Source organism: Cydia amplana, chromosome 5 (genome assembly GCF_948474715.1).
Source record: "Cydia amplana chromosome 5, ilCydAmpl1.1, whole genome shotgun sequence".
In the NCBI taxonomy this organism is placed as follows: Eukaryota; Metazoa; Arthropoda; class Insecta; order Lepidoptera; family Tortricidae; genus Cydia; species Cydia amplana.
Window position 1 is genome coordinate 15,409,825 of NC_086073.1, and position 23,630 is coordinate 15,433,454.

At 36.0% G+C, this 23,630-nt stretch overlaps 1 protein-coding gene across 1 annotated transcript; it reads right to left on the reverse strand.

Annotated features, from left to right (window-relative positions):
- Positions 1-1,058: 1,058 nt before the first annotated feature.
- On the reverse strand, positions 1,059-23,506 carry LOC134648262 (centromere-associated protein E-like). The gene is made up of 19 exons (XM_063502751.1): positions 22,942-23,506; positions 22,175-22,216; positions 21,753-21,809; positions 21,411-21,434; positions 19,113-19,136; positions 17,637-17,715; positions 16,092-16,177; positions 15,873-15,992; positions 14,930-15,796; positions 14,709-14,850; positions 12,455-13,767; positions 12,002-12,130; positions 11,100-11,298; positions 6,343-9,416; positions 5,813-6,079; positions 3,555-3,702; positions 2,859-2,997; positions 1,732-1,840; positions 1,059-1,229 (listed from the first exon to the last, which is right to left on the reverse strand). The coding sequence occupies exons 1-19, from the start codon at positions 23,290-23,292 to the stop codon at positions 1,113-1,115; spliced, it is 7,287 nt and encodes a 2,428-aa protein (XP_063358821.1). The 5' UTR covers positions 23,293-23,506; the 3' UTR covers positions 1,059-1,112.
- Between the last annotated feature and the right edge of the window lie 124 nt (positions 23,507-23,630).

A 23,630-nucleotide genomic window follows, 5' to 3' on the forward strand; every position in this document is an offset into this window, starting at 1 on the left:
GTATTGTGTGCAATATATGTTACAATAGGTCTTAACATTCTCGGACCTGTTTTTACAAAACTCGACTGTCTCGTTTTGTAACTTCGGCCCCTTAAAATTTTAAAAACCCTTATTGTGTACCTGTTGCAGAAAGTACCTACTATTGTGAATTATAGATGTGAGAACATCTATCTAAAACAAAAATAAAACTAGTTAATGGCTTTTAAACGCTGCCCTTTTACTTTTAAAATTTCTTGCTTAATCACACAATTCTCAATAAATACAACACACCAGTATAAAATATACCAATAAAAGCCGATATAAAAAATCTAATTTTGTAAAATATATCACACCGCCTTCAGCCGTTATATTGTATTGTTAAACAGTATTTTGAAATTTTGAGCTATTCCTGAGTGGGAGTAAGTAGATTTACATCATTTACAATGTTTACAATTGTTCTTAGTGTCAAATTTGTTGCCAGAAGTCTGCAAACACTGTTTATTTACCACTTTCACTGTTTACTCCTTATCTATTTCACTACCCGAGATTTCAAATATAAATATTTTTATAGGCTTAATAATAGTTATAAATGAACTCGAGATTACATTTGAACCATTTTCAAGGAGATGGTTAACCCTTCGTATGTATAAGCACTGATCAGTTTGAACGAATTTAAACCTATTGTATTAAATAATGGATTTAAATTCGTGCGCACTGATCAGTGCTTAGACATACGAAGGGTTAAGTGTAAAGCAAGTAAAGTACAAGTAGAGGTATACTGCCATACTAGCGCTAAAGAGGCTTGAAATAATAATCGCATCGTTCAAAATTCCAGTGCCATTATTTGGTTCCATTTTATGTTCTTCGCCTTTACGACAATAGAATTTCAAGTTGCAGCATATAATAACAATAATTTCAATATTAATACGATAAAACAGAATGTGGGATCCAAAGAAAATATAAAAAGTTAAGTGAAAATATAGTTTGATATAGTTTGGCAAATCAATTTGTCAGTAGAAAACAATCTGGTTTGCGACACTAATGTAAGTTATATACCGGCATTTGTTGTTTTCTCTTGGTCTATGAATAGCCATCTTTCCCGCTAGCAGGGCAGTAGGTATGATATCAAAGTTTTACTTCTTCGTGAACCGCGACGGCCGGTCGTGCTGTCGCCGCAGCCTCGTGGGTGGCTCGTCCGTGTATAGTCTCCGGTCTCGCCTCTCCTCGGCGTCCATTCTTAACATTACTCCCTGTAAAAATTAACGTGCAATGTAAACGCTAATTTGGGTCATTCTACAGAAATCTCATTCCCCTGTTCATACCTATTGGCAAATTCCCAGGAGATGCCGCTTTGTTAACATCTCATCTTTGGTGACTGTAATCCGTGCCAAGTTCCATCTACAACCACAACTGCTGAGCAGAATATCCTAGGATTTTGCGAATATGTATATGTATAGTTAACCGACCGGTGATTGGGTCTATATATAGACTAGGAATCCTCTAGACGGAGTTTAGAGCAATTATTTCATGAAACCGATGCTGCCAAAAATACGGGGGTGCCGGACGAGGTGAGCGAATCCCGTGCCGTGATTGGTCCGTTCAAAGACACGGACCAATTACGGCACGGGATTCTGAAACTTTGACTCGAAGATGGAGTAAAACTACCGTATATAGTGGCAGAGGGGGTAGCGTTACTATGCTCAGTCTAGAGGATGTCTTGTCTGTGGGTCTATAAGAAAGAGAAATATATACCTTATGCTCCTTCCTTCTCGCCCGTGGGTTTCTTGGCCCGGTTGCCACGGTCGCGAGGTCTCCAGCCGACTGCCGTTCCGCCACCTGGTGCTCGACGTTACAGGGACAACTAAAGCAAAAAAAATCAAATGTGTAGGGAAATACCAATTTAGAGTCTGTGCGGAAAGAGAAGAGTCGTAGAATGTATGGGATCCTATACATTTCACGACTCTTCCCTTTCCGCACAGACTCTAGAAGCTCTGGTACAGTCGCTTGCAATGATGGGCGTTTTTTTGTTGTCCCCTACACTTTTTATTTTCAAATTTGGGATTTTTTATGTTATTTCTACTCAGAATCACGAGCTCTATCCTAATAGGAGAAAAAAAGTGTCCTAAGGTTTTTATTTCCATTACGTCACCATTTTTCATAAAAACCTTAGGACACTTTTTTCTCCTATTAGGATAGAAAGAGCTCGTGATTCTGAGTAAGAAATAACATAAAAAATCCCAAATTTGAAAAAAAAGTGTAGGGGACAACAAAAAAAAACGCCCTGATTTTATGATATGTTACTCTTCAAAGGCAGCAAAAATGTGTGGCTCGCTCTTATGACTCTACAAATAAGATTAGTGTCCAATATTTTTGCGGCTATCGTTGTGTAACTGTTGTTGCAGGTGACTGTACTCCTGGGTTGAGTTTCTGCGTCGTTCTGCTACAATACAACGCAATTTTAGCGTTGTAGGTAGGTATTGTAAGAAACATCAGCAGTTCAGGACTTTGTGGTACTGAAGTTCGCAAATTGCGCCCTGACCTGAAGTTCGCAAATTGCGGGCATCTTTCTCTTTTAAGTAAATTCAGCAACAGACGTTGCTAAGCGGGCCAGATGTTCAAAATGATCTTGACGCGACTTTATTGTTAAGAGAATAAGAGCATGTCAAGGTAATTTTAAACAGCTGGCCCGCTTAGCAACTTCTTATGCTGATGAACTTCTTCTGTACTACAATTAAGGCGTAAATAGAGTGACCGAAAAAAATGCCCACAATTTGCGAACTTCGGTGTTTGCGGTAGGCCATCTGGTTCCATCTACACACTCGCACGCACATACGAATAAAATAACAAAATAAAGTCATAGGTACAAATCGAGATTTGACCTGCAATTGTTTTCTGGAGTCTCTCGTATCGGCTGCGGCTTCCCCTCGGACAAATTAGCAGGCGTGCTTCTGCATACCGCTTCTCTCACTTCTTCGAGCCGCTGCTTCTCTTGGGCCACTTTACGATCTAATGCAGCCACTGAATACACAAAGAAATGTATTTTACTAAATATAATTATGTATACTCCTGCGTGCAATATAATAGCAGTCAATTAGGAAATAAAAATTAAGGGAAGGGAAGGAGGTATTATAACATCTAAAGAGCTAAAGACCAACGATATTCCAGTAGTTTAAACCAAAACCAACCCAAAACCAATTTGTCCTAATGATTTGATATTACCTAGGCAAAAAAGGAATATAATTAGCATAGGATTGAACTCGGCTTTAAGAACTATGAATATTAGATTATACCTACAATTATTACATACTATATTTTATCTTTATGATTCAATTTACATTCAATATAACATTTAATGTATCAAATTTAATTTTTATTTACATAATGCGTACTAGTGTAAAATTAATTAACATATTTAACTACTTGACACTAACCGAAACTGTAAAAATAATCTAATCTGTAACTATAAACTGTAGTAATCTATCTTATGTAAATAAAATTGTGACGTGTAATATGTAATAATATTATCAATAAATGAGTATGAGTAAAGAACTTGGTCACTTTTGTGACGAACATACTATGTTGTTGCGCAAATTTCTGTTTCTTAATTAACTCAACTTCTAAAGAGTCAAGTTTTTTCTGAAGTACTTCTTCCTTGTTGAGCTTCTGTTTCCAAATACGACAGACTTTGAGATGTAGGAATGACAACTCTTGAGTATCCAGAGCCTGGCGAAGTAAATCCACTAATTAATTTATACAATCAAGACAAAATTTATCTGTTAAAATACTCGGAAGGAATACAGAGTTTAATATGGTTTTCAATTAATATACATATATGTAGTACGTGTAGGTATAGATAGTTTTTTTATAGCATTAGAAAAAGTCTACGCGATCCTGACGTCGCGGTCTTTTAATTGGAAAACGCTTTAAATAAATCAGTAACTATACTACTACTACCTACTTATGAAACCTAAAGAATGTAAATAATCGTATATTATTCATAATGATTACACATGACTACATATTTGCCGTGACTTATTTTTCAAAAGTGTTTTTCAATAAAAATACTCGTCATGATTGTTGACCTTGTTTTCTAATGCTAAAAAAACGAACAGATATTTCCTGTACATCACATTGTAAATCATTTAAACGCCTAAATTCTTTGTATATAAATGAACCATATTATTTTGTGCGAAGTACATTGATATTTAATTATATATCTAATTAGATGTACGAGGGGTGTTCAAAATATTCTCGGTATGAGAATGAAAACAAACAAGTACGAAAAGTTTGATATTTTTATTTTTCAATATACTCCCCCCCTATGTTTATACACTTAAAAGATCGATCAATTATTTTTTTTAATCCCTCGTAAAAATATTTTTTATCTTTCGTGTAAAAATGCTCCTCCACTGCCGCCTTCAATGCTTCATCGTCAGAAAATTTATTTCCACGCAGATCCTTTTTAAGATTGGGGAGCAAAAAGAAGTCGCTGGGGGCTAAGTCCGGACTATACGGTGGGTGAGTAACAGTTTTAAACCCACATTCAACAATAGCTGCCTTGGCAATATGAGCAGTATGGACGGGGGCGTTGTCATGCAGAAGCAGAATACCTTTGGTTAACTTTCCTCGCCTCTTTTCTTTAATCACATCCTTTAATTGACGTAGAATGTTAGCGTAGTACTGTCCTGTGATATTTACACCTTTTTCTTTATAATCGATTAGTAATACTCCTTCACAATCCCAAAATATCGTGGCCATGATCTTGCCAGCTGAAGGGATGACCTTGAACTTCTTGGGATGAGCTGAACCCTTAATGTGCCACTGCATGGACTCTTGTTTACTCTCTGGGTCATAATGATGAACCCAGGTTTCATCTCCAGTAACTATTCTTTGCAGCACCTCATCAGGATTTTCACCGCACAGGTCAATAAAATCGGAACAACAAGCTACACGCATGTCTTTTTGAAGCCGAGTCAGCATTCGCGGAACCCATCTTGCACTTACTTTTGACATATTAAGATGGTCATGTATAATATCATGTACGGTACCAATAGAGAGATTGGTTACTTGTGCTATAGATTTTACCTTCACTCGACCATCTTCCAATATAAGTTTTTCCACTTTATCAATATTTTCTTGTGAAGTAGCTACTACAGGCCGGCCAGGTCTAGGGTCATCTTCAATACTCTCCCTTCCGCGTTTAAACTCGCTTGACCACTTTTGAATGGTAGATAAAGAAGGAGCAGACTCACGGTAAAAACAATCCATTTCCTCTTTTATGGTTTTTTGATTTTTACCCTGTTTTGTCAAGAATTTTATCACGCATCGATGTTCTAATTTAGTTAACATTGTCAATTCGCACATGATGTTCATGTTTGTTCAGCAATTGCAGAAAAACAAAAGACTATCTCGGTTCGAATTATACTTTTTTTTAATGTCAATGAATAAACCTTAGCGGCCAGTAACGAAAGAAATTTTAGAAGAGGTCGTAAGATATCAATACCGAGAATATTTTGAACGCCCCTCGTAGGGTGACTCAAGTAATTGAGTTATGATTTAATGTGACGAGTGACTCGTTAAACATTTCTATCCGATTCTGACCGTAATTTTATAGTTAAGAGAAGCAATGAGGTAAAATTTCTAATAAAAAAACCGATCAGCGATTGGCTCTAGTTACACCTGAATGAAAGTGAAGACAGAGCCTAAGATGCAGCTCACCGGTTCATTAATAGCCTATTCACTCTTACTTTAAAGAGACCGAGGTCATATTTCTCAGGGAATACAGACGAAAATAAAAACGAACACCTATGCTCTTTTATACTATTGTTCTAACCTCTATATGACCATTTGTGACCTTCGTAGCAATATATTTGAGGTAAGTTGTCTCAGCCAGTTTCCTCTGGTCAACATCGACTTGCTCGAATATGTTCCGGATCGTGTCAGAAATGTTGATGTCCAAGGTACAGGTGCAAGGGCCAGTTGCCCGCATTTTGGGCTTCACGTCGAACGCTTCAAGGGCAGTCTTGGTAAGTACCTTTGTGTCAGATTCTTTTGTCCTCGGTTTTGCGACTTCAAGAAAACCTTCGCATTTAGTTGGTATCTAAAAATAGTTTGGTGTATTAACATTGGGTCGTAAAAAAATACACCCAATCGCCTCTTTTTACGTATTTTTAACAACATTTCATAGAATCGCTTTATCTACCTGTCAACCATATAGCCTTACAAAAAAGACAAGGAAAAAATGGGAGTTCCGTATTTCAAAAAACTTTTCATTGTATTATCGTTCCACTCAACATGGAGTAATTGCCAAATGACTTTATTCTAAATTCAACAGAACACAAGTGAATGTAGATCTATACTTACCTCATCAAGTAATGTAGAGCTATTTAGACTCATTTTTGATTTAAGTGACATACATTCTTTTTCAAGCTTTTCCGCTTTGCGCATTGCTTCTATGCTCATTGTTCTTAAATTTTCAACTTCATTTTCATGAACTCTCATAACATCGCGCAAAGTTTCTTCATGAATACTCTGTATACTCATAACACCCTGATTGTGCTCGTTCATTATATTTTTTATGTGCCTATCGTACTGTATTTTTATTGCTTCAATATGCATTTTATGGTCTTTTTCTGCGTCTTCTACAGATTTCCTTAAACCGGCTATAACTTCTTCATAATATTTATTATTTGTATCTAAGTTTACCATCACGCTTTGATCGAGAGATTTTGGACGACGTTTTTGAGCTTCACCAGTTATCTCGTTAATCCTGTCATTGACATATCTTTCGTCACTCATAGTTGATAATAAATAGCTACCTGAATGTTCTACAGGATTCAATGAATTCAAAATATACGTAAGTGCAAAATCGCTCCGCCTTCCTTGCACGCTGGTATCATTATTAACATCGTCACCCAAGTTTGAACTACTTTTTGAAATTTTAAGAAAAACATTGGCTTCTAAACGTGCCAGGGCATCATGGTAGGATTTTTCGCTTTCGCTATTTTTCTCTTTTAAATAACCAATGCCAGCATCAGAGCCCACGTTACCAGTCTTTGTTTTGGTTTTCTTATCAGATACTAAGCGACCCTTGTGATGTGGTTTATCATTTCCGCTTAGTGCAAGTTTTTGATGTGGTATTTTGCTACTATGTTCTTTCCTTTTTTTGTCAGTTGCCAAATAATCTTCGTTACTTTCACGGGACACTACGCCTTCTAAAGGATCATCATATACAATTTTATTTTGTGACCCTTTGCTAGTTTTGACTCTTCGCTTTGATTTTAGCATATGAAGGTCTGTATTATCGTCAGATTTACCAAAGCTATCTAGTTTAACATTGTCTTCTGTAGTTTTGCCAGTTGATGGATCATTTTTATCATCGGCCATAAAACGGAATGATGCGTCATCATTTTTGAAATCAGATTTTCGTAGTTTTTCTACAAACCTGAAAATTTGTTGTGGCTTTGTCACTTTTACTTTACGGTCTTCGTAAACAATAAATTGGCCCTGACTATCATTTGTTTTATCAGCAGGTATTCTACTGTCTGACGGACTGTTAGATTTACTAGGTGATAAATCTTTGGAGGGTAATTCTATAAAACTGCGTGACCTCATGTATAAGTCATCAGCATTTGAAGTCGTTGGCAGTGATATTGTTCCAGATTTAGTATAGTGTTCGCCAGAAGACGGAATCTGTACCATTGCATCGGATAAGGATTTCTGCAGTGGACGACTGTAAGTATCAAAAGTAGAAGAATTTAAAGAATTATTATCATTGTCTGTAGTAGTTACATAAGAATTACTCTCAATTGTTACTCGAGGTAAATGAATCTTTAGTTTCAATTTTGTTTCATCAGTTTCTTTTTTATTTGAATGTAATGGAATAGTGCTACTACTCTCAGATTTCACATTTGATTTTACATGTTTCCTTTCGCTATTATCACTCTTTTTCCCAGCTATTTCCACATGCTTTTCATTTTGAGATTTCGTTGTTGTGTGGCGCTCACTATAATTTTCAGTGGGTTTAACTACCTCACTAATATAAATATTACTTTTCTTATTTGGATAAACTCCATCGCTTGTTTGCCCGTAAGTTTCTAATGATTTTGGGTTTTGACTACTCGTAACAATCAATTTAGATGAAGTTTTTGTACCATCCGACGGACTGTGATAGATATCGACCAAACCTTCATTACTCGTGTGAGTCCTCACACCTTGTGTGTTATTAGAATCATTAGACTCGGAGAAATTATTAATCATCTCATGTGATTCATCAACGTATGAAGTAATACTTGCCGATATAGAAGGTATTGAATGATGTTCTAATAATCCTGGACCAAGTCGTTTCATTTTATAATCTAAATAACTGGTCCTGACAAAATCAAACGTCGGCGTGGTTTCAGCTGCTAAAATTTGGACCTCATTAACTAACGGGGGTTTATGTTGAGGTAAAAGGTCATACATTGGTTTGATAGAATCCCTATGTCCAGATTTATTTATTTTTGTTAGATCATATTGAACCATTTCATCTGAACTTTTTGTCGTAGAACCAGTTAAATCATAGAATGAGTGATGCTGCACATTATCTGTCTGCGATGAAACATCTTTGTAATTATCTAAATCTCTCTTTCGTGAGGCTTCATTGGCCAAATTATCAAATTTTAATTTTATATCAGAAATCTCTTTAGATTTACTTTCTAACTCAGAAATAAGATTTTGTATAATGCCGTCTTTTTCATCATTCTCAGCCATATTTTTGCTAAGTTTTTCTTGTAATTCACTTATATTAGAATGAGCGACCTGATACAAATCTTTAAGGGACTGAATCTCATCTTGTAGAGTCTTAGTATATTTTTCTGTGGTATCGTGAATTTTATCAAAAAGAAGCTCTTGGTTCGAAATTTCAACACGTAAATCTTTGATTATAGCCCCATCTTGCGATATTTGTTTATTTAATTCATTTTTCAGGTCAATTAATTGTTTTTCTAAACTATTTTTTTCTTTCATTAAATTGTCTTTGTCATATAGTATCCTTTGCTTCTCATTTTCGAAGTATGTTTTAGCTTCGTCGGCTTTGTTTAATACCAACTGCGATGATGCTTGTACCTTAGCTATTGTTTGTTCTAAAGATAATGTTTTTGCATGTCTTGCCTCGAAAGCTCTTCTAATTCTATCAATAGAATGTAAAATACGTTCTATCGCACAATCATCTGGATTTAGTTCACTGTCACCAACGCTAAATATTTCGAGTTGTTTAATGTCGGTAACTATTATTTCTCGGTCATTCTTTAAATCTTCAATTTCAGATAAATAGTTTTGCTTATATTTAGAAGAGAGTTCATACTGCGATTTTGTAATAGATAATTGGTCTTCTAATTTTGATTTACTTTGCTGAAGGACTGCTAATTCCAATTTCAAATTGTGCGATGCTTTCGAATCTGTAAATAAGATAAAAGACAGGTATGAGCACATTTTCGTGAAAAACCTTGGTTTTTGCTACGATGGCAAATAAGTGTTGCGAGACACAGGCAAAAAATGCGGCATACCGTCATGTAATTTAAGTATGCCGTAAAATGAGAGCGTGCCTTAGATTGTGCTCCCAGCGGCTCTTTGGCGGCGGGTTCGTCTGACAACAAAACCAGCCCGGGGCCACTAAGTATTAAGGCAATGAGCACTGAGTGAAAGGCCGTGCGTGCCCGGGATAGCGAATATCATTGTTATTGAATTTAGATAGTTTTAACAAAAAAAAAGGAAAATGAGTTCTATCAAAAATAAAATCACGCATTTTAGGAGCATTTTTCATGTTCATTAGCCAGCCACGCTTACCCTGCAGTCACACTTATTATCCGTATTGACATTATACGACATTGGACTATACATTGTAGGTAGGTATCTGTATGCTTAAAGGTACTTGACAGCTTCCATGATTTCGACATTTAAGTTTTTTCAAGAGTACTGGTAAATACCCCGTGTTCAATAGTATTTAAAGTGTAAATGACCATGTTAGGTTAAAATGCAGGTAGCCCAAAAATGTATTTTAACAAAATTTTAACTAATGATGACATTGATGATGTATAAGTAATTAAAATATCCCTAAAAAATATGAACGTATTTTCAGGTCACTCTTTAGTATGTAGTTGCCTTGTTTGTTATTATTTTCACCATATTTCCGCTATTAACATCAGTGGAAGTTAAAACATCTTTTAGTCAAAGTCAATCTAAGTGGATTGTTTCAAAGAGAAAAAGAAGGTTGACATCCGAAAATATCTAAAAAAAATGATATTTTACTTTCAGAATCATGTAAAAGTAAAACTTGAATAATGGTTTTAATGTACGATGTACATTTTATATGTGTGTAATGTTTTTTTTTTTTATCGGGTTATATTTTTTTTATAACAGAACGAAGGACTTTTATGCAAACTGGGAATTGTTTAGGCTATGTGTACGTTATTTTTCACTTATTAATCACGTTAATATTTCTAACCATTAGTGAGATACAGTTTGTTAAAAAACATTAGTGCAAAAATCTGCATGTCTCAACCTTACCAAGTAGATCTGAGCATCGAATGTAAAGTTAATGTCATGTGTCAATTTAAAATGTAATAGTTATTTGTTTTACAAGGGGGCAAAGTTGGCAGTGTTGTCTCGTGCTAATATTGATAACCGAGCAAGCGAAAGATTCCAAAATTGAGGCAAAGTAATCAAATGCAAATTTTGAGTTGTTTTCTTATGTTTGCTGGTAGAATTGACTTTTAAATGATGATTTTGGATGATAAATATTTAATAACATTCATTTGAATTTGATTTTGTTTCATATTTTACATTTAATATTTGCTTCGGGTTGGAGTGGTGAAAAATTTTGTGTTTCACTCGGGGGCAAATTTTGTTTAACCCTCGTGCTTTGAAACCCTCGCAACGCTCAAGATTTCAATTTTAGAATCTTTCGCTTGCTCGGGTATCAATATTAGCACGAGCGGTTAAACAACAACTTTGCCCCCTTGTAAAACAAATAACTATTCTTTCTTCTGATAATGTATGATGTTCTGTTCAAGTCGGTGCAAAGTTAGCTTCGACGGACTCTAGAGACAATGATAAAAACAACCAAGACTTTTAAAACTTACGATGTGCTTCTATCTGCTTGCGTGCATGCTCGATGCTAACATTTGTGTTTTTAATGTCGTTGCCAGCATCAAGGGCTTGCTCTAACAGATACTGCAGCTTTTGCAGTTCGTCTTGCAAATCGTTGATATGATTCTGCATAGCCGCTATCTTGTGGTCCCGTGCGCTCATCTCATCTTCATAATTCAGAATTACTTGTTCCTATTGCGAAATAAACACACACACTATTAGTTAGGCAGTATCGCGGCCCTTCAGGCCGCGACACTGATCCCACTCACACCTCAAGCTGTAACTGGTCCCAGGAGAGGCCAAACAGCGTAAATCATGCCAAAAAAAAACACTATTAGTTAGTAACCCCTATTTATTATTAGTGGTTCTGTTAGCTATACCTAGACCTCTCGTACACGTTTCTAAAGCTGGCCGCGTAGCCAAGACGCCAATCGCTTACGCTTCGTAGCGATCGAAACGCAACTGTCACTGTCGCACTAATATGGAAGAGTGATAGAGAGACACAAAGCGTTTCGTTGTCGAAGCGATAGCGATTGTAACCTTGGCTAGGCCGGCTGAATCGATAAAATAATCTGTATAATTCTCGAATCTGCTCATCAAATCTGTACCGTTCGGAGAATCGGTTGAGAAATGCGTCTAGTAGAGGAAAACACCCGGAGAGCCAGACTTACGAAACTTTTTTTTATCTAAACAAAAAACGAAGCCTTTCTAAAGTTAATTTACCGAGTGATAGCGAGTGACCTTCTTAAACAGTTATTACTTGAAGTAACCAGAGGAAATACCGCGAAAAATGGAAATTAAAATTTCGTTATCTGCCTCTCTATCACTTTTACATATTAGAGCGAAAGAGAAGCAGATAAAGAAATTTCACACTGTCTCATACTCAATTAATTACCGATTCGTCCCGTTTATGCAACAACTCCCGAATCTCCTTCTGAGCATCACTTTTTTCAATTCTCAGTTTTTGAATTTCTTTTGTTAAATCAGCTAGAGGTTTATATTCTGATGGGCTCGCTTGCATAAGCTGAAACATGTTTTTATTGTTATTTGATAGTCAGTAATAATACAAAAATAATTGTGTAGGTATTCATGGCTTTAGTCTACTAAAGCTGATCTGTTCCATATTTATGTCAAAAGAATTTCATGACATCCTCATGTCATTATTGAGAAATCCGTTAAGCGGTGTGGTCATTAAAATTTGATATAGGTACATTCATAAATACAAACTATTAAAACATGACCCGCCCTCGGTAGTCTACCACAATATAGACGAAACAATGTAGCTTTTTATAACTTTCTAATAAAGACATTACTCGTATGTGTATTGTTATTGGTGTTTATTATATACCTCATTCCGTGTATTGACTAAAACTTTCTCTAAATCATTGTTGTGGGCCAAAAGGTCGTCAGTTCTGCTCTGCAGCTCCCTCTTCTCATCTTGTATTTTTTGAAAATCTAATAATTGAGCATTTAATTCTTCCAGCAATCTTTCTTTTTCTAATTTTATCTCGTCATGATCCGTTTTTAATTCTTGAAGTTCGTTTTCTAATTTGCTGTGAAATTCCAATTTTTCAATTAAGACTGAACTTTCTCTCTTGTATCTACCTAATTCAGTTTGATATAGTTCATTTTCATTTTCTAATGTCTTTATATTATTAGTTGCTTGTAAGTAATGAGATTTTAAAGTATCGATCTCTTCCATCAACGACTTGTTTTCTTCTATTTTACGGTCTAAAATATCGTGCATATGGTTAAGTTCTTGTGCTTTAATTTTAAAACTATGCTCTAACTCTGCCTTTTCTTTCAATAACTCAGCAATAGCTTTCTTTAAGTCAGATAATTCGTGTTCAATATTAGAAAGTCTTGCAGATTCCATTTTCAACGCCTTGTTTTCATCCTGCAGTTGATTTAATTGCTGTTTTAATAAATCGTTGTTCGAATGTAATCTCTTTAACTCGCCGTGGATAGACTCAGATTGCTTTAAAAGTTCACCACTTTCTTTTTTATTCATCTTTATTGAGTATATTGCACTTTCAAGTTGAGAAGCTTTTTTTCTTAATTCTTTTTCCAGCTCATTTTTCTCTTTACTTAATTGTTCGAATGCATGTTTTAAATTCATAAATTGTTGGGAAATATCTTCTAGTTCAGATAATTTTGTCTCCATTAATGAGCTCTCTCTTTTAGAAATTTCCAGGGATTTTTTATTACAGGCATCTTCATTTTGCAAGTGATTCAAGTCACGTTTAAGTTTTTCGTTTTCTTCTAGTTTTGCCTTCAAAAGTACTTTCAAGGATTCATATTCACGCATTTTCTCTTCTATGTCATTTGACAGATCTTCTTGTTTTTGAACAAAGTCATCGTAGTCTTTAACCTTTCTCAGTAATTCCTGACTCTCTTGTCGTGATAAGTGTACCTGATCTTTATATTTTTCACCCAATAATTCAAGTTGACTGCAGACATTTTGATTTTCACCCGTCAATTTATGTATTTCTACAGACTTTATTTTAATCACGCCCATGAGATTTTCAACAGCATCGGACTTATCCTTAATTTCTTCTCGTAACGCTCTGTTTTCGTTCATAAGTCTATCTTTCTCATTTTGAAAGCTATCGATATATCCTTCATATTGCTGATTCTGTTGAAGCAAGTGTTCGTACGCGGCTACAAAAAAATAAATTAGGTAAAGTAACAAGCACACTGTTCATTTTAATTTAATACAAGGGGTGATTTTGTAATTTGTCTACTAATACTATCGGGGAATTTATATCTTTATCGTGCAATCTAAGAAAAAAGATAAGGAAAGATCTATACTCCTGATGTGACTAAATTAATAAAATAGGTAGGTATAGTCAGCATCTATAGCAGCTGATGAAACAACGAACAAAAAGTATCTGCCACTCTGGAATATTTGTCCTAATAGATATACCTATATGTCTCAGTTCCTGTTCAATACATGTGATTTTGATACTGACTGTACATAAAGTGTCATTCTATGGAACTTGCTAACTATGTAAACAAACCGCCATATTGAAATTGTCTCTAAATGTCATTTGTAGGCTTTTGTTTACATAGCAAGTTCCATAGAATGACACTTTAAGTACTTATATTTCACGACGATGATTGATAAAAACTATCTCCTCCTTCTCCTTCCTCAGGCCTCAATTTTTTTTCATATCAAGTTTCATCTAAATCGGTACAGACATTTAAGCGTGAAGCTGAAGAGGCCACGGACAAACTAACATACATGTTGCTTTGGCATTTAAAATGTTATCTGATTTATTTCAATTCCGTAAAATCACCCAAGCATAGTCCAGTAAATACAACTATGGCTACAAGTTATATGCGTAAGTGCGTAACTAAGTCCATATTAATAACAATATTCTTTTTAGTTTTGTCTTTCTTCCATTCATAAAAATATCTTGCCTATGAACGGAGATATTTGAGTTTGGACTATAGTTGGGAGCCTTGTATATATTTGGTTTTACGGTTCCTGTCTAGTTTATTTTTAAATAGAAAAAATCATAACTTTCATTACGTTCCTCTATTATATAAGTAAAATATGCATATGTAATGGTAAATGGCGCTATCTAAAGAAAATATACCTCTCCACTTCGCGATTTCCTCTTCCAACTCGTTGATGCGAGACATTTTATCCTGAAATTCGTATTCTATATCCTGATATTGTTTAAGTTGCTCTTTTAATGACTCGTTTTCTTTAGAAAGTGAAGTATCTTGAAGAGGTATCTTAAAACAAAATAAAAAAATATGTTTAGTAAAAATATCAAATACTTGTAAATACCTTAATATAACTTTACTTTCGTACATTTTCAGGCTGTTGTTCAAGAAGTTTCACTATTTGTGAACTTAAACTTTTTATCTGCTGATCTTGGCACATACATTTACATTCAGATTCCTGTAGTTGGCATTGTAGGGTATTTTTGTCTTTTTCAAACGAAACATATAATTCGTTTAATCTTTTTTCGAGGGATATATTTTGAGTTCTCAGTTCATCTATCGCATTAGCTTTTATATGATTTATTTCTGATTCTGCCTTTAATTTTGTTTCCAACCCAGATGATTCTTCTGCAAGTACTATGTATTGTTGTTTTAAGCTATCTAAATCTTCAGATCGTTTTCGGTAATGTTCTTTCTCATTCCACAGTGAATTATATTCCTTTAATTGACCTCGTAAACGTTCCAATTCCAATTCCAAATCTTCATACTTTGCACATCGTACTCGTATGCAATCAGTTTCATGTTTTAAGTTTTCATAACAGTTCAACAAATCTTCATAGCATTCCTGAAGATCTTTAATACGTTTTTGGTTCTCTTCATTCATAACAGAAGCTATGTCAAACCCCTGTTTGTCAGTGTCACTATCAGAATCATTGTTCTCATCAGGTGTGCTTTCTTTGCTTAGTATTTCTTTCATTTCTTCATGCTCCATAATATCAGCTACTAGTTGGGATCTTTTTGTTGCATCTGAATTAATGCATTCAGATGGTGTTAACCGATAGCTGTGTTCCATTTTTGTGCTAACATCGGCGTAGTAACAAGGGCAGTCATCGTTGGTGCATTGAAATTCTTTCGAGCACGGCGCTACCAACGCGAGGCAGAACTTCTCCAGCACTTTCATCTTAAACAGTATTTTCCCTTTTATATCGATGCAGCGAATGTCCTTGCCAGCTGTCTGCAAAAGCGGTTTATTAATAACGCTGTTTAACGTTAAATAGCATTTCTAGTCAACGATAATGCACTCAACGGACCATAAGGTTAAGATATTGTCTGTACTTAGAGTTTTGGGATAGAACCCCGAAGATTTTCTCTAATGCCGTGTAGATGTGCGCATAAATGCCAAATGGCTCGCAGATATCGTTTTTCATTATCTGAAAACATTTAGAATATAAGCTGAGTAGGTTGTTAATGTTGTTATCTCATAATATGACAACATTAGTTAACCAATAAATAATATTAAAATGACTAACCGCTAATGAATTACGCATGGCGTTCAACTTAGCATCTTTTGATATAATTTGTTCTTTCATTTCGTCTATTCTTGGGTCTTCTACAGCTATAATAGAAAATTGGAGCCATAAGTTTTTCAATTGTCAAGAACATGTACAGATTGTTGAGCCATTTAGGGTTCAAGCTAATGTGGTTGCCAATGGGCCATTTTATTTAAAGTTGTCCCCTACACTTTTATTTCAAAATTGGGATTTTTTATGTTATTTCTATTCAGAATCATGAGCTATTTAGATCCTAATAGGAGAAAAAAAGTGTCCCTTAATTTCCACACATTTTTCGATCTTTCCATTCCGTGACCGCCATACAAATTCTATGAAAAATGGCAACGGATTGGGAAAAAAACGGCGGGAGACTTTTTTTCGCCTATTAGGATAGAAAGAGCTCGTGATTCTGAATAGAAATAACATACATAGCATAGAAATCCACGAATAAAAAAAAACAACTGGTTGCAATCCGGGAGTGCCGACAGAAGTGAAAACTCAATGACTAGTCCAAAATGTCTGCAGCACTATGTATAATTGATCCATCCTCCTTTAGTAACGTTAGCGTAGCGTTGTTTAAAATTCGAATAGAAATTGTAAAGTTACCTTGCAGACCTCGCATCTAAATATATTTGGTCATGATATTTTGAGTTTTATTCACCAGTACTAGGCTTCATTTTTATTAGCGATTTCATCAAGATGTAGCTTTATTGAATTATATTTGAGTGATATGAAGTTAGAATGGAACTGTGAGATCCTCGTATTTCAGCCCGTACAAGATAAGAACATTGAACTTTATTGTTTAATATAAAAGTCCAGTTTTAAATAATTGACCTGATTATGATACGTTATGACTTCAGTTCTTTGGTGAATAAAAACGAAACCGCAGGCTCAGGCATGCATTTTCGCCGCGCGGTAGAAAGAGAGGGTTACGTCTTACGCCTTACGCCTTACGCCTTACGGTCACGTGACACCTGTTACGAGTTTAACATTTTTTCCCCATCACAAAAAGTGCACAGCGTCGCAAAAGAAGTTTTCACTTCATTAAGTGTAGGGGACAACTTTAAATAAAATGGCCCAAAGACGGTATGAAATATCCAATGTAAAGTAAACCCTAAATGACTCAACAATTTAAGTCCGTGAGTGTACCTATGGCTCAAACCAATCTACATCGGATATTCTTGAATGTGCTTTTTTAGAACGATCAACAAATGAATCAATAGGGAATAGGCAAATGAACTGTTAAAAAAAACACAATCCATGGTGAATGAATCAGTTTAATCCTTACACACTTACGTACTCTAATCATTTGAGGGACTGATCAACGGCAATTGGCAGTGAACTTCCTAAATAACAATTTAGTGAACGGTTTAATGGTGACAGGCGGTTTGGTGCAACCGACCCCCAACATTCATATTACGCAGCAATGCGTGCATTTTTAAACCTCCTTTCAAAATATTGTATATGGAAATATTGGAAATTTTGCAATATTGAAAACTTCCCGACGGCGTATCAGACACTCACATACGCTCGCGTCGCATGGGCACACTAGGGACGTTTGGTTGCCTTGCGTTGCCAAATCTTTGTCGACCATCACAGTCCACTGTTGAATGATAAGAAAGATTCATTGGTTGTTAATCATAAAACATAAGGTGCTTTTACGAGGGGTATTCAAAATATTCTCGGTATGAGAATGAAAACAAACAAGTACGAAAAGTTTGATATTTTTATTTTTCAATATACTCCGCCCCTATGTTCATACACTTAAAAGATCGATCAATTATTTTTTTTAATCCCTCGTAAAAATATTTTTTATCTTTCGTGTAAAAATGCTCCTCCACTGCCGCCTTCAATGCTTCATCGTCAGAAAATTTATTTCCACGCAGATCCTTTTTAAGATTGGGGAGCAAAAAGAAGTCGCTGGGGGCTAAGTCCGGACTATACGGTGGGTGAGTAACAGTTTTAAACCCACGTTCAACAATAGCTGCCTTGGCAATATGAGCAGTATGGACGGGGGCGTTGTCATGCAGAAGCAGAATACCTTTGGTTAACTTTCCTCGCCTCTTTTCTTTAATTACATCCTTTAATTGACGTAGAATGTTAGCGTAGTACTGTCCTGTGATATTTACACCTTTTTCTTTATAATCGATTAGTAATACTCCTTCACAATCCCAAAATATCGTGGCCATGACCTTGCCACCTTCAACTTCTTGGGATGAGCTGAACCCTTAATGTGCCACTGCATGGACTCTTGTTTACTCTCTGGGTCATAATGATGAACCCAGGTTTCATCTCCAGTAACTATTCTTTGCAGCACCTCATCAGGATTTTCACCGCACAGGTCAATAAAATCGGAACAACAAGCTACACGCATGTCTTTTTGAAGCCGAGTCAGCATTCGCGGAACCCATCTTGCACTTACTTTTGACATATTAAGATGGTCATGGATAATATCATGTACGGTACCAATAGAGAGATTGGTTACTTGTGCTATAGATTTTACCTTCACTCGACCATCTTCCAATATAAGTTTTTCCACTTTATCAATATTTTCTTGTGAAGTAGCTACTACAGGCCGGCCAGGTCTAGGGTCGTCTTCAATACTCTCCCTTCCGCGTTTAAACTCGCTTGACCACTTTTGAATGGTAGATAAAGAAGGAGCAGACTCACGGTAAACACAATCCATTTCCTCTTTTATGGTTTTTTGATTTTTACCCTGTTTTGTCAAGAATTTTATCACGCATCGATGTTCTAATTTAGTTAACATTGTCAATTCGCACAGGATGTTCATGTTTGTTCAGCAATTGCAGAAAAACAAAAGACTATCTCGGTTTGAATTATACTTTTTTTTAATGTCAATGAATAAACCTTAGCGGCCAGTAACGAAAGAAATTTTAGAAGAGGTCGTAAGATATCAATACCGAGAATATTTTGAACGCCCCTCGTAGTATAATTATATTGTATTAAAAAAAAACAATAACATATAAAAAATAAACTTACTGCATCTCCACGCGATCGGTCAGACTAAAACAATTGAAAAAATATTTTATTGAAATAATATTAATTTATATTAATTTATTTTTGATACAAATACTTACTTCAGCTGCTTTCGAGTTAATAGACTGAAAGCAACAATTATAATTAGTTTTATGTGAGACAGACATAAAAAAGTAGATATGTAATTTAAACAATATATAAATATACCATGGGACTTTCAAATTAACTAAAAAATAATTAAAATAAGTAATATTTAAAAAAATCACCCAATTAGCGCTGTACTGAACCTGCAAACAACAAACAAAAAAATAATAAAACAATTCTACAAGGTTTTCCCCTATGTAGGTACACAGTGTACACACAACCTTCGATTTCTATCTGACGATATTATAATAACAAAATTTACTAAGGGGCCCACAGATTACCAGTTCGCCTGACGATTTCAGCCTGTAAGTTGTTAGGAACTGTCACCTTTTGCGTTTAACTGACAGGCTGATATCGTCCGGCGAACTGGTACCTAATCCGTGGGCCCCTTTAGACTCACAAATAGATTAAAATAATCGAAACACTTACGCTTTTCGACATCCCAGTCTGAAAAAAAAACAATTTTTGAAATGAGTTTTGGATTAATTGGATGTTAAACTTCTACTCGCTCTAATTTCTTTATATTACTTACAAATTATAGTAACGCGCTGGTGGCCTAGCGGTAAGAGCGTGCGACTTGCAATCCGGAGGTCGCGGGTTCGAACCCCGGCTCGTACCAATGAGTTTTTCGGAACTTATGTACGAAATATCATTTGATATTTACCAGTCGCTTTTCGGTGAAGGAAAACATCGTGAGGAAACCGGACTAATCCCAATACGGGCCTAGTTTACCCTCTGGGTTGGAAGGTCAGATGGCAGTCGCTTTCGTAAAACTAGTGCCCACGCCAATTACTGGGATTAGTTGCCAAGCGGACCCCAGGCTCCCATGAGCCGTGGCAAAATGCCGGGACAACGCGAGGAAGATGACTTACAAATTATAGTAACAAAAACTAGTACTAAACATAGATATACATAGGTATGTTACTTGAATGTTTTTGTGAAATTTAAATGTTATTTCAAAATGTTTTAAAATGAGACCGTAACTTCGATTATATGGCGACGGTTTTATACATTTTCATTGTACTTTCTACCATCGCCCACACTGTTAACTGACAGTTCATAACAGGAATGTTGCGAATATCCGCATCCGCATCCGCAACCCCGGAACTTCCGCATTATTTTCAACATCCGCATCCGCATAAAATCGATGCGGAGTTTAATGCGGATGCGGATGTGGAACAGGTCGGTACAGGAACGCCTTAGCATCGGCGTAAGTGACGACTGCTAGGTAATTTAGTCATTAGCTAAAAAACCTATTAGAAATTAGCAGTCAAGCGTGAGTGGGACTTCATGTACGGAGCAGGGATGTTGCGGATGCAGATTTTTTGACATCCGCGGATGCGGATGCAGATGCGGATTTTTAAAGGCTCACATCCGCGGATGCGGATGCGGATGCGGATGTCAAGATTAGGTACTTAGAAAACGTCAAATATTACATTTTTAGTATTTTTTTATTAAAAAAAACCAAACGTTTAGTATTTGAGCAAGAATATAGGTGCGTTATATTTAATAAACAGTAACTTGGCCGACTTTTCTGGATCTAGACGATTTCGTTAGAGGTAATGACGAAATTACCTAGCACTTACGCCGCCGCTAAGACATTCCTGTACCGACTTGTTCGACATCCGCATCCGCATAAGCTCCGCATCGATTTTATGCGGATGCGGATGCGGATGCGGATGTTGAAAATAATGCGGATGTTCCGCGGTTGCGGATGCGGATGCGGATGTTCGCAACATCCCTGGTACGGAGCCCTTGGAACGCGAGTCCGACTCGCACTTGGCCGGTTTTTTGAAATAAAAATTACTAAAATATAATATTTGACGTTTTTTATGTATCTTGACATCCACATCCGCATCCGCGGATGTCAAACAATCGGCATCCGCAACATCCCTGGTTTATAAACCTTATTACAAAAGGCATAAGGTCCACCGACGGACAGTTAAGAGTGTGATGTTTGTACAGGGGCCGATTCTGAGTTTTCAATTTGTGAAGGTGTTGATAATGCGCCCGCGCGTCATTGCGTCGTATCATTATACATTTCACACGCATTTATTGGTGCGCGAGTGATGCAGTGTGAGGTCGTAGCATAACAAGTTGAAAATTATAACAAATTGTCAAATAAGAATCGGCTTCAAGCCTAATGAGGGTGTTTACCTCAAACGATTCTGTCTCGAAACCCTGAAAGCAAGAATAATAATGAGTTTATGAGCTAGGTGTACCAACTGTACCATAGTTTTCATCAGTAAGTCAACGAAAATATTCTAGTTTGTTAAATAATTGTAAAAAACTGCAATTAATAAATTGAACGTAAACCTAAATTAGAGTCTGAGCGGAAAGAGTAGAGTCGTGAAATGTACGGGATCCAATACATTCTACGACTCTTCTCTCTCCGCACACACTCTAATAATGGAATAATCCAGCCTATAAAATGTTCCAAAGCACTGGCCAAAGACATTATAATAACTTAAACTAAACTTTTTTTAATTAAAAAAATATTGAGAATATACGAAATACACTTACATCTGTACACGTTGAAATATCCAGGTTCAAACACTGTAAAAAATAATTGTTTTATTAATATCATTAACAAGTAGGTATTGCACATTACATTTTAGTTGGTTTTTCCATGCCGTTTTTTGTGTTTTGCGGTGCGTTTCTTTTTTCGTATTTTTACTATCGCAACATTCAGTACAAATACAAAACATTTAGGTACCTACATACCTAATTTAATTTTTAACAAGTAGAAACGTCTGCGGCCGATGTTATTAAGCTTAGAATAAATTTAAAAGTGGAAAAAATTACTGTCTTGGGTGAGACTTGAACTCACGGCCTCTGGATTTAGGTACAGTATGCCACATTAACCAACAGAACATAAACTTTAACCAGTTTAGCAGAATCTATAGTTTATGAAACCTTACCAAGTCGTCAAGGTCCTTATTAGCTTCTTTGATAGCAGCATGCTGAAATATAATATTCATTTATTATTTAGATGTTCGCAGTAATATCCGCCTGACCGCAAAGTATTAGGATGATGGGGCTGTTCTCTAGATAAGTTATAAAAACGAAAGGAAATTGGTTAATTGGTAGGTACAGATGTAGTCCAGGGCGCACGCGGTCGAGTGCTGATAGCGACCCTGCGGCACGCCATCTCAGGCAGAGTGGGCACTCGTTAGTGGTTTTAGACGGTAGTCCTCCAGTGCTTAGTCCGTAATCCCCCCTGGTTCTCCCGGACCAGGTGGCATGCGTAAACGCATTTCCCCAACGTAAAAAAAAAGGTATAGATGTAGTGCATAATTGTTTTCCGTCCTATTTTCTCGGAAACGTTTGTATTTGTCATGCTACTTACTTCAGTCAACCTCAGTACTTTTTGTACCGAGACTGACTGAAATAGCAAGACACGTTCGTACGTTTCCGTGAAAATACGATGGAAATAATTATGCAATACATCTGTATAAATAAGGTACATATTTTTCAGGTAGGAAAAAGCTATATAACATTATGTGCGATATATTTAACTATCACGGTAACAATATTCATAGGTAGTAAGTTGTAGCAATAAAAGGTTAAGGTTTAAGATTGAGGAAGTAATTGCACTTATGTTTACAATTATGTTACTTAATTTATCTGGTCATACATTCTTTAAACATTAACATAGAGCGTATAAGAGGGATGAAATTTTACTCACTGCTTTTGCGATTTCACATTTTTGTGCACAATCTAGATCCAGTACATCATAAGCAGCTAACAATTGCTCGAACTCCTCAATCTTGCGTTTTAGCCTGCCTACCTCCAAGTTCTTAGATGCCATGAGGGTGTCAACAATCACTTTCGTAGGCACATACTTCACGGGCGCTGACAGATCGTTATTCCGTTTTATCAGCTCTGTAAGGTGTTCCGTTTTCGAGGACCCGAAGTGTGACCATGCTCTAGCGTCCGTGCAAGACGCGTACGCCTTCAACTTCCCTTCATTTCTCGGAGGTAAGTCACACACCTCCAAGTCATTAAACACGCGCTCTCGTTTTGTTATAAAAGACATCGTGACGCTTACTAGCCTTCTCCACTTACAATTAATATAATTTGTCTAAACATAAACGGTTCTAAAATAACTCTATTTTAAGTTTGTCTTGCATCCTGTTAAACGAGACATTTTTATATTGAAAATAACACCGTAAATTAATATATTTAGACTTATGGTAAATTGTATACGAAAATATCAAATGTTTTGAGCTGTCATAAATCGAGATGGAATGGTGGCTTGAAATGGAATGCGAGTTTCAAAATATTTGTTTTCTGATATGACATTTGGGAGGTTGACCGGCTTTAAAATATATGTCATGTCATAGCTAAGGTTAAGATCGCTTTTATTGCATCTAT

Bases quoted from the DNA above. Each gene is read 5' to 3' on its own strand.
- LOC134648262 (XM_063502751.1), bottom strand. From the start codon at position 23,292: ATGTCTTTTATAACAAAACGAGAGCGCGTGTTTAATGACTTGGAGGTG. The intron at 6,080-6,342 runs GTAAGTATAGAT...AACTATTTTTAG, and splicing joins GCTCTACATTACTTGATGAG to ATACCAACTAAATGCGAAGG. The intron at 2,998-3,554 runs GTATGTTCGTCA...TTGTGTATTCAG, and splicing joins GAAATTTGCGCAACAACATA to TGGCTGCATTAGATCGTAAA.